Source organism: Sabethes cyaneus, chromosome 1, assembly GCF_943734655.1.
Source record: "Sabethes cyaneus chromosome 1, idSabCyanKW18_F2, whole genome shotgun sequence".
Lineage (NCBI taxonomy): Eukaryota > Metazoa > Arthropoda > Insecta > Diptera > Culicidae > Sabethes > Sabethes cyaneus.
Window position 1 is genome coordinate 32,001,712 of NC_071353.1, and position 11,002 is coordinate 32,012,713.

Sequence of the window (11,002 nt, forward strand, 5' to 3'; positions counted from 1 at the left end):
AAAATGCTGAGTACCTTTGCATTTTTTTGATGCAAAAACTTAACTTATGAGATGAAAAAAAAGAATTAGTATTTCGTATCATAAAAAATTGGGCGAATACATTTTATGATTTTATTAAGCAAGTGTTTTGAAATTCTTGAATCTTCAGTTGTTTTTATTTTATTTTGCTTTATTGGTAATCTCTGTCCTTGGTCGAATTCAGATATAATTTACAAACTCACACACGTAGGGGAAAGCGGTACAGAACGCACCACCACCACCAGCTCGTTCCAAAAAAATCGAACGAAGTTAAGATCCGTCGGAATACAGAATAATGCTGTATAAATTGGTTTATAATTTTAGTGTTACAAGATTGTGCAAAAAAAATGCTGAGTACCTTTGCATTTTTTTGATGCAAAAACTTAACTTATGAGATGAAAAAAAAGAATTAGTATTTCGTATCATAAAAAATTGGGCGAATACATTTTATGATTTTATTAAGCAAGTGTTTTGAAATTCTTGAATCTTCAGTTGTTTTTATTTTATTTTGCTTTATTGGTAATCTCTGTCCTTGGTCGAATTCAGATATAATTTACAAACTCACACACGTAGGGGAAAGCGGTACAGAACGCACCACCACCACCAGCTTGGTGGTGGTGGCCCTTTGGTGATAGTAAAACGTCATTTTGTAGAGCTAAGGTCTGTTTTTTCATGTTTCTTAACACCTTCAAGACTGATATTTTTACAGACCTTCCTGGTGAAATTTTATTTAAAGAACTGATATTTTTATATTTATATACAGGGTGTTAGGAAGCTTAGTGCAAATATTTCAGAAGGTGATAGAGGATCATATTTGACGAAAAAAAAAATCCTTCTACGCATATGGCCAAATCTCAATCGTTACAGAGTTATTGAACATTTTTAGTTTTCGGTTCTGTTTACCTTTAATTAGCTCTGGTACAAAAACTATGCTAGCTAGCTCAATTCTACTTCCATTCAAAAGCTGAGAAAATTTTGTACTAAAAATTGACCTTAAACCTCCTACTCCATGAGATCTAGTAACTTTTTAGAAGCAAAAAGCTTTGAAATAAGTGTTTCTCAAGGCATTTTTATCGAATTTCTTCTAAAAACGTGTGATAAAACTGATTGCTGTTATTCACCAATTTAAAGCTCTACTTAGTACCGTTCTATAATTCGTTATTTGACGTGAAACGTCTATCTCATTTTAAACGTATGATTTTGGGTGTTGAATTAGTATCTAAAACTGCAAGAATGCACACATCATGCATAGCACACTAGATTATCGCGTGCGAAGAACACATTCTGACATGTATGAAAAACAACAACAATGTTTTTCATAAAGTGAGGGTTCGCCGCCACTTTTGCTTGCATAATCTTGCACAACTCCAGCCGCTTAGGTTTATTCGTTGGCAGCAGCTCTTGAACATGTGGTGTGGAAAGGATGCGTTTTTCCCGGTTCAGCCCGTTCCGCACCTCCATGGTGACAAGGAACTGTGCCGCAATTTGCCTTGTGCTTGTCTTGAAATCATTTCCCACGATTCGCAAAATTTTATGGTCAATCTCTCGCGCCACTTGCTGATGAGGCTGAGGCTTCCCTCGAAACCTAGTTGAAAACAACGTTCCTTCTCGGAAGCGATGCACGGTTCGTTTTTATACCCAGGTAACCAATAAGCATTAGCATCCCTAGCATTTTATACTGCAGGTTGCTGCTTATCTGCCTTTTGACTGCATAATTGTTGTAAATTGGCATCCACAATTCTATTTAAATTTTTCTGGTCGGAAACTAGCTACAAATAAGCATTGTCAGCACTATAAGAGGGCTAGCAGTAAAGTAGCCGCTTATTTTGTCAACATACCATTTAAGTAGCATTTGAGGCAACTTAAATGCTTATTGGCTTGCATTTAAATTGCATTGTAAATGCTTATTGGTTGCCTAGGTAGACGTGCCTGAATTCAAATCATTGCATTATGCAACAAAACGAACACTTCTGGATTTGAGTTCACTTACTTGCATTAGTTAGCCGACGATTAGAAATACTCTGTCGTTGCTACACAATTAGCGAAGCCATAACAAAGGTGAATATATAAGAATACGTTTTAATACTGCAATCGTTTTCTGAAACGTCCCAGAGAGACCCGAGAAGTCTGTTTTGAAACTGTTTTCCATATGCGTTTAATCGTGTCCGTCGCACGCGGCAATTTAGTGTGCTATGCGTGATGTATGAATTCTTGCAGTTTTCAGATACTAATTCAACACCCAAAACCATACGTTTAAAATGAAATTGCAACGAAACTAAAAGACATAGACGTTTTAGACGTCAAAGAACGAATTGTAGAACGGTGCTAGAGCTTTAAATTGGTGAATAACAATCAGTTTTTTTACACATTTTTAGGAGAACTTCGATAAAAATGCCTTAGCTGTAACCAGCCGCGTAAAGAAACTGATTAAAGAAGTGACAGGTAACTCATTTTCGGTTCGTCGAAACCAAGTGCGCATGAATCTCGATGAAAACTTCTGAATCTTTTGCTCGAAAACTTGCGGAGTATCAGTCGATGAACGCGGTAGAAAATATTGACTGCAAGCAAACGGCAACAAATACCATCGTATCGTCACGAAATCGATCCGTGCTGCCTAACGAAAACGCCAGGCAATCAAATTTGTATCGTACAGTTCATAAAATCGCCTAAATGTTGAACTCGAAAAAATATTGTTAGAACTTTTTCTAGCCACTTTGAACAGAGTCACGCACAACAATCATCGTTGAGCAAATTAGATTTAATGATGACAGGAGGCCGCGAGTTACTGAGCATTGTCATTTCTTTAGTCAGTTTTTCTACAGCCGCGTTTTCTCTTACCTTGGCAATATTACATCAGCATTACAATAGTACTCGGAACTTTTTGCAGGAATTCTACCATTTCAGCCAGCTCATAAGACTGATCTAAGTGATATGGCCGTTCAAGGTCCTTCACATTGCATTATTGATCCCCAGAAAGCCAACCCAGTTAGCTTCGACGTACGTTGCTGGTCTAACAATTCAGTCATCGTATGTTCGAAACTCGAATGGGCAGTGCTGCTAGAGTCAGTAGCATCGTTGCACTAGCCCCGTAATTGTCCTGTACTTTAATAACCGGCTGCAAAGTTTGTCGATAAAGAAGGGTCAAGTCTTAAAGACGTTTATACTGAAGGCTTTGCTGTGGTAAGAAAGGTTGCGGAATTTTATTTCATTTAGAATCGGGATGGATGTAAAATTCCGGGACTCTATACTGAATACAGGCACCTGTCCACAATGTCTTCTCTCAAGATAGTTTGAGGACTCGATTAATTGCCCGGAACTCCACAGACCTTGCTTACAACTGTGAAGACCTCAGCTTCCATCGCTGCGTCAGGTTCTTCGAAAACGTAATTGACTCCGATTTTGCAAATTGTACTTCCATTCTGCCGTTTGAATGCTAGTAGGACCAGGCATGGAAAAAATCGATCAAGACCAGAGGAGCGATCAGATTCAGGTTCATTGACATCACTACTTGTAAGCGACCAACACTTTGTCGCGATCCATACAGATTATGACAAACCTCATGTCAGATCATGTTCATTGCATGATTGCGTTGAGAAATATAACATATACAGACGATTGGTTGTGTGCATCATATGAATCGCAATACAAACAACATGTGTTACCTTTTTCTCGCAGCTAGGTAAAATGTAACTTCATGATCGACTGCTGAGACTATTTAGAGAACAAAATCTTGTGACCAACGCTAAAGATTCACTGTTTGTCATGATCTGTACGGATCGTGATCTGTGCGTGTGGCGATAACTCACAGATTTTATCAAAATCCCTGGCTAGGACACAAGGTTTCTGGTATCATGAAGGCTTCTGTTTCCCCGGGAAAAACCGGAAAACTTTCCCGCGTTATAAGCCGGAATCCCACCGACCGTCAGTAATCGTCAACAGGCAATGTAACGGAGCGGAGCGTCAGTGATGATAGTATGCATTTTCAAAGTGCGCATTCACACGAGTCCGGAACGCCAAGGTACTCGTGTGAATGCGCACATTGAATATGCACCATGACTGACGTTCCGTTCATTCCTTGACGTTGCCGTTGATGGTTGCTGACGGTCACTGTGATTCCAGCTATAGGCGCTCCTCCTGCAAGCGCACATCAAGCGTCCCACCCGAGTAGGTATGCGGTTCTACAAAACGAAACCTAAAACTTGAGCTTTGGCATGCATCAGCGTTGTCATGAAGAGTGTGTTTGAAGGTAGGACATACATGTTGATCTCTCCACGAATCCTGACCTGCTTGGCCTAGCACTCTGTATTGAATGTATTGAATGAATCTCATAATCATGGTAGCTCCTGAGCTTCCCACCACAGTCATGCTAATCCTACCAACGAACAACAGTCGTCCCGGTCCTGCGTGTTCGTATATGTACTCAAAATCCCAGTTCAGGCAAGTACGAGTATGAAATTCTTCAGTTGACGCGTGTCCCGCCGTTTAGCTTTGTAGTCCTCTACAGCAGTGGTTCCCTACCTTTTTTTTGGCTCGCGAATCCGCTGGCGGAATTGCGTATATTGTTTTGCCTTAAGTTTTTGCCATACAAAACTCTTTTAAGTTGTAATTTCAAGAACGAATAATTGCTTGGTCTGGTTATTGCTGTATAACTTAATATATAACTTTGCTCGATTACCAAGGCGGCTGAAGCTGTAGACTGATCACGCTGCTGCGCTCTCAGCGTTATCCTCAGTTTATTGTTTCTTGATGAGTTCAAAACTGCTGATAACAAGACTCGAATTCGAAGCAGTTTATAAAAAAACTGTCGCTGTGCTCTTCGCAGTCTTGATCCCTGAAACCAGCCGCCATATGATGAAACGATGTCGTTTGCCTAATTTAAAGAGTCCTGAACGGAGACGCTGCCAGTGCTCAAGCTGTTCTACGGCTTTACGTTAGGTTACGTGAAATTTTACGAATTGTTCGATTTAGCCTGAGCTGAAAAAATTTTAACGATTCCTCCGCCGATGATGCATAGGTATTTCGATTGTTGTATGTATATCAATTTTTATTTCATGCAGACAAGAGTCCGTTGAATTTTATAAATAAATAATGAATCTTTTGTCGGGATAAAGGCTAAGGTCGAATAAATGGAAAAAATGTTTGTCAAGCCTATGCAGTAACTGTACAGTAATATCAGTTTATGAAGCTGTACTTCTAAAAATTTTTGCAGCCAGCTGTTAAGTGTACAGGACAATTGCTGGGCTAGTGCTACGATCCTATTAACTCTAACAGCCTGTCTCAGCTGAGAATCGAACACACGAAGACTGGCTTGTTAGACCAGCGTTGTACGTCGTGGCTAACGGAATATATAAATATATTAATTACTATATTATGTCATTATTTTGAATAATCTGGATTGAATTGAAATTTGCTTACTTATTTTTACAGGCAACAGCATCGAATTGAACAGAAAAAGACGCGCCGAAAATGTGTCCAGCAGGGAGCCGTTCCTATACCAGCCAATGTTACCATCATTGAGGTTCCCAATGGAACTAACGCTGGCTCATCACCAGTAAAATCGATACTTTCTCCTTCTGCAAAACGTCGGACGCCGAAGCCAGACCCAAAAGGCAAAACAACCAATAGCACCAGCACGCTAATTACCGACGACTTGAGCGATGATAACTACAAAAGCAATGTGCAAATTATTCCGTCCAATATTGAGTACGATCATAACTTTCATCATCACCTTCAGGATCAGGAACCTTCCATTATCGCTTCAATAAATGATCGCCAAATTACGACCGTAAAAGTATCGAATCTCGTGAACACCAGCGGCACTGGAACAGTGACAATTACTTCCGCTATAGTTCCACCAGCTCAGGCAGCGGTAATTGCTACGGTAGCCACTTCCTCGACACCGATCAAAGCTGACAGCAATTTCGGCACTGTCACTCAAATTGCGGTAAACTCATGTGATAGACCCCAAACTCCTCCATCTCAGCAACAGCACTATGAACATGTATTCTTGCTGCCTACTCCAATACAGGTAGTGACGAACCAAGATCAGCCAACCAGTTTGCAATCGCCAGTAGTATCTGCCGTTAGCTCTGCCTCGAATGGCATTAATAAAAGTAAAGTCATGCTGCTAAGTAAACAGCAACGATCTTCTAGTCATTCCGATATTCAACTCAATCGAGTCAAAAATCTGCGAAATGGACAGGGAAACAAGGAAAATCAAGCGGAAAGCAGCGCAGCCGGTGTTCAATCCGTCGCAACTAGCACGAAAACAGGCATACTCTCTTCCGCCAGCAGTCCAACAGTTCCGTCGGCTAATCTAAGTCCTACGGTGCGACCGACAGTTGACAAAAATATTTACACCCCGCAGCCGCAAAGAACAATGTTGCAACGTGGTCTTACGGAAATGGTTATAAGCCGATCAACGAACGTAGTTGTTTCCGGTGGAAGAGAAAATGATTCTCGAGGACGTCAGCCAGCCGTTAATGCCAAACTGTCTGTCAATAAATTTCGGAACGAAGTCAATGAACAGCGACGAAGGAGCTCATCCACTTCCGATGCTCAGCCTGAATCATCTGGTAATGCATTACCAAGAGTCCGTTTGAATGGGGCAACATCAAGGTTACAATCTCCGCCGCAACCATTTCGACCGCATCACCAGTTTATCAACCAGCAAGATCAAGGTCCGAATGGATCGAATCGAAAGTTGACGCTTCGCGAGCAGCAGGTTATGCAGCTACGGCGCGAGATGATGCATCCAGGAGGAGTACAACTACAACTACGACGCAAGGATTGCATCAATTCCATTGGACTGGTCGATGCTTTCGGCGCCGTATGGGTTGCTGGCTGGAAGCAGAAAGAACATCCGGTTCTGTATAACGCATTGCACATTGGCGACCAGTTGATCTCAATCGCTGGAGTAGCAATTACGAGTGCGGCCGAGGCGCATAAGGCGATCCGAGGAGCCCCGGGACTTTTCGTAAAACTAATAATTCGGAGGGTGCCGTTTGGTCGGGTGTACGCGATTCGTAGGGAACTGAATGGACAGTGTTTGGGTTTGATACGTGATGGTAACACGGCTACAATCGTAGACGTAGTACCGAACAGCCTGGCTGCGCGACATGGGCTTCCACCAAAGGTATGTATTACAACGATGAATTAGGTTTAGATTATTTTTACACCTTTCACTCCGTTTTTTGCCAGGCTCAATCATGCGATGGATTGTCCCTGACGTTCTGGGTTCTTACAGAAATCAATGGTCGGCCGTTGAATTTGTTTTTCAAGGATAATGAAATACGCGATCGTTTGAATGCGGTTGGAAAGGACATATCGATATTGGTAAGATTGCAACGTTTGCATTGTATAAAATAGAGCTTGATGTCAAATTTATGCTTTGCAGGTTCAACCGGCTGACCTGGTTACTAAACTGAAGAAACAGTTAAAATCGTTACGTGGCCACAAAGACTTCATCGTGCAATAGGGCGTGTTTTTGTAAAAATAGTTATTTATTTTTAATGTTACCTTCCCATGCGATAGGTAAGTGGTAGATGGGAGGCATCGATATTGGAGTGCGATCGTGGTGCACAATGTGTGATATATAATCCTGCCACTGACGGTAGAGAAAACGGTTTGGCTTATGTTAGCAAACCAGTCGAACATTTCATAACTCAAGTATTGAAAAGTTGATAACTCCTTAGATAAAATTTTCTTAACTTCATAATTTCAATTATTATAACAGTAAACGGAACATAGTGACCTTTAGGCATATTAACCAATTCAGATACAAATCAAAGTAACTCGAAAGGCTGTACTAGTAAACGGTGAATACATTTTAAAACCTATACGCTGATAACAAGTATTGATCATACGAAATTGATTGTTTCATCTCGAGGTAAGTAAATAATCAATTCACACAGAACATATAGTCTTACGTACTACTGAAAATAATGGTAAAAGACTAGAAGAATCAATTTCAGTCGAGAGAACGGTTTTCTTTCGATTTGGATGAATAAATTGTATACAGATTCATAGAGCTGGTAATATTTTTCTACTAGATCTTTTATCTAACGAAATTGAATAACAAGACAGCTTAATGGAATACACAAAAAGTAGAGTTGTGCAGTGTAGGTGATACATTCTTTTAGCGTATTTTTTGCGATACTATAATAATCGAACCTAGCTGAAACTTTTCATAACAGAAACTTTTTCTGGAATTATATATTTCGCAACCATAACCAGCGCGTCAGGGTGCCGTATTTTCACACGAATTTGAAAGAATTCCTAGGCGCGTGGTCGAGCACAAATCGTGCCCTCGATAGCCTTTTCGGCAGTTTGACGCCAGATCCGAAAGTTGAAGTCTGTCTCATTTAGCCTTGAGTAGATCCATATAGGAAGTCGGTTCGAAATGACCCACATCACGCCGTCGTTGTCGATCTATATGGGTATAAATGGCAGAGATAGTGTTAGAAGCGTTACATTATTTATTCAAATTTTAACGTGTTCTCTCGTTAAACTAGTAAAAGTGTCGACTCTAAATAGGCTTTGTTTATGTTCAGTCGTATGTAACGAAAGCAACTGATTGACATATAAATCGCTTTGATCACGATCACTCGCTTGTCAAAGTAGAGTCGGTAGTCTTGCGGCAACGGAGCCCCCTCTTTAAGATGCGTGTACGCTTCGTCCACTACTCTACGGTTAACACCGATGATTTTAAAAAGTTTCTAGAGTTTTAAGTATCGTAGAAAACGCCCAGGTATGCCCAGAATGTCTCAGTTGATTCTAACAGTTCTACAGTTGCGAATTAAATCTCATTTTTGCTAATGGAAAGCATACCTACCGTTAAATCTGATGGATAGATCATATTAATATTGTCCAGATGTACAATCCCATGGTTATCTGCACTAAAGTCATGCGCCGTATTCCAGCATCCGATCGAGTTGCGGTTAACTTCTGTAAAAAACAAAACACCTGTCTGTTCGTCATATGCATGGCTGGCACTGTGCGTGTTTGGGCCCCTAGAGCCGAGGTGTAGAAATAGTTCATTGTAATCACTCCCGGCATAAGTTAAAGTTTCATTCTTCAGTACACTGTTGGAAGTAGCGATTTCACTTGTAGAAGCCATTGCATGAAGATACACAATTCGCTTTCCAGTGGTCGAATGCTTTTCACCAACGGCAGCCGAAAATAAACCATCGTTCCAAATAAACCGTTGTCCACCAACAATGAAACGTCCATTTTGTGGTTCGAAAGAGAAGAAAATATGATTGAAACGCCACATTTTGTTCGCGGCCAAGCTATAAACGTACAGTCCTTGCCACTGGTAGTCCGATATATAGGCGTATGCATCTTCACATTTATCTTCTTCTACATCAACTGTAATACCAGCCATCCCATATCCAAATTCTACAATACTGGCAGGAATTTCAAATCTTTGAATGCGTCGGTCCGTTTTCAAATTTATAACCCACAATGCAGGCCGTTGAACCTGACGTGCATTGCTTGGATATTCTAGATGACCGGTATCTACGAACCATAATCGGTCGCATTTGTCGACCTTAGTGCGATATACGGATATAATTCGTTTAGGATCAGCCGCGTAGTCGAGCTATTTCAAAGGAGCAAACTGTAAAAATCCTGTTAATCCAATTAAAACATTACAAGAAACATACGTGTAATGTATTTGTTAGTGCTTCGGGATAACCAGACAGCGACGGGTTGTTGATCTGTTGAACTTTTTCCATATTGATAACGGTGAGTGTAGCGGGAATACCTGGTCGTCTTCTAGGAATGGTAATAAACAACCGCCCCTTGTAATGACTGACTCCCATGGGTATATTTCCGTAGGCGTTAAAGGTTTCATTCGATTCTTGAGCCTCCTGGTTGTTAAACACTATGGCTGGTTGATCTAAAATATTATTTGTTAGTAGAATTTTGGCAACAATATTAAAATCACTAACCAGCTTCTAATACGGGGGCAGCCAGCTGATTCCATTGGTAAACAAGCTTTAGTTCTTCCGCAATAGCCGGTACAACTAAAATAATCAACCAGCTCGAAAATATTCTCATTATGTGCTAGCTAGGTACTAAGGTACGTGATAATCCGTGCCGTGTAGCTGACGGAGCGAGACTGTGGTGTGTAGTTGATTGCATCCAAGCGCGCTTGGGAAATATGATTAAATTAAAAGGTCCTGCGATTATCAAATAGGTCAATGCATTTTGTTTCAAAATAGGTATTGGTGTATACAGCCATAGAATATGTAAAATGCGAAATCATTGTAATAAAAAACGACATTGTTACGTGAGTGAGTTGGTAATCCCATTGTAAATAGGTTTTTATGCATGTTTGAGCAAATTTTTTGTTTCCCTCCCATGGGTAGGTGGTTTGACGCGTACTTCGGCCAAACGACCTAAAAATTCTTAGTTCCGCATGTAGAATGTTTATAGTTTAAGTTGGGTATATGTGTAGTATGTAGTATTGCATAATTTAGCTTTATGTGTAGCATGTGTCTCGTAAAGCGGAATGGAGCGAAATCGAACGGATTTGATTTTAAATTCAATCCGTTTGGGCCGAAGCACCGGGAGGGCTTAATCGGTTCCCTAGATGAATTGCTGGTATGCACAGAAATTTCTCTAGAAAACTGAAACCAAATCCTACCCACCATTCATGAGATTTTGACTTACTCATGAAAATTAAAATGTATCGCTAGTTAGAACGAACGAGTGTTCAAAAATGATGTGATGTCTTTATTTGCGTAATCGAGACATTTTCTATGAGATTGCCATAGAATTTGTGGCTGTTATGCGATTATGGACAGCACAGCACTGAAAAATATACACACACGTACATGTATACATGTGTATGCATGTATGAGTGTGCATGGGTGTATAGGTACGAATGAATATATGTTTGAGTGTTCTATGATGAGTCGGAAATTCTTCTTATACCTATGCTGCCACATTACAATTATTAATGGGCAGGAAGTTATAG

At 40.4% G+C, this 11,002-nt stretch overlaps 2 protein-coding genes across 8 annotated transcripts in view; one reads left to right on the plus strand and one right to left on the minus strand.

Annotated features, from left to right (window-relative positions):
• LOC128734338 (serine-rich adhesin for platelets) overlaps nucleotides 1-8,247 on the plus strand; it is a 38,680-nt gene extending 30,433 nt beyond the window's left edge. For all 7 annotated transcript variants that reach the window (XM_053828518.1, XM_053828510.1, XM_053828484.1 and 4 more), the window contains 3 exons: nucleotides 5,446-7,153; nucleotides 7,219-7,353; nucleotides 7,415-8,247. In XM_053828518.1, the coding sequence (XP_053684493.1) occupies nucleotides 5,446-7,153; nucleotides 7,219-7,353; nucleotides 7,415-7,495 (1,924 nt within the window). In that variant the 3' untranslated portion in view covers nucleotides 7,496-8,247. The remainder of the gene's footprint in view (nucleotides 1-5,445; nucleotides 7,154-7,218; nucleotides 7,354-7,414) is intronic.
• LOC128734445 (L-dopachrome tautomerase yellow-f2) lies at nucleotides 8,050-10,121 on the minus strand. Its single transcript, XM_053828653.1, has 4 exons — nucleotides 9,972-10,121; nucleotides 9,684-9,919; nucleotides 8,852-9,619; nucleotides 8,050-8,448 (listed from the first exon to the last, which is right to left on the minus strand). Exons 1-4 carry the CDS (start codon nucleotides 10,078-10,080, stop codon nucleotides 8,296-8,298), a joined length of 1,266 nt encoding a protein of 421 aa, XP_053684628.1. The 5' UTR covers nucleotides 10,081-10,121; the 3' UTR covers nucleotides 8,050-8,295.
• Between the last annotated feature and the right edge of the window lie 881 nt (nucleotides 10,122-11,002).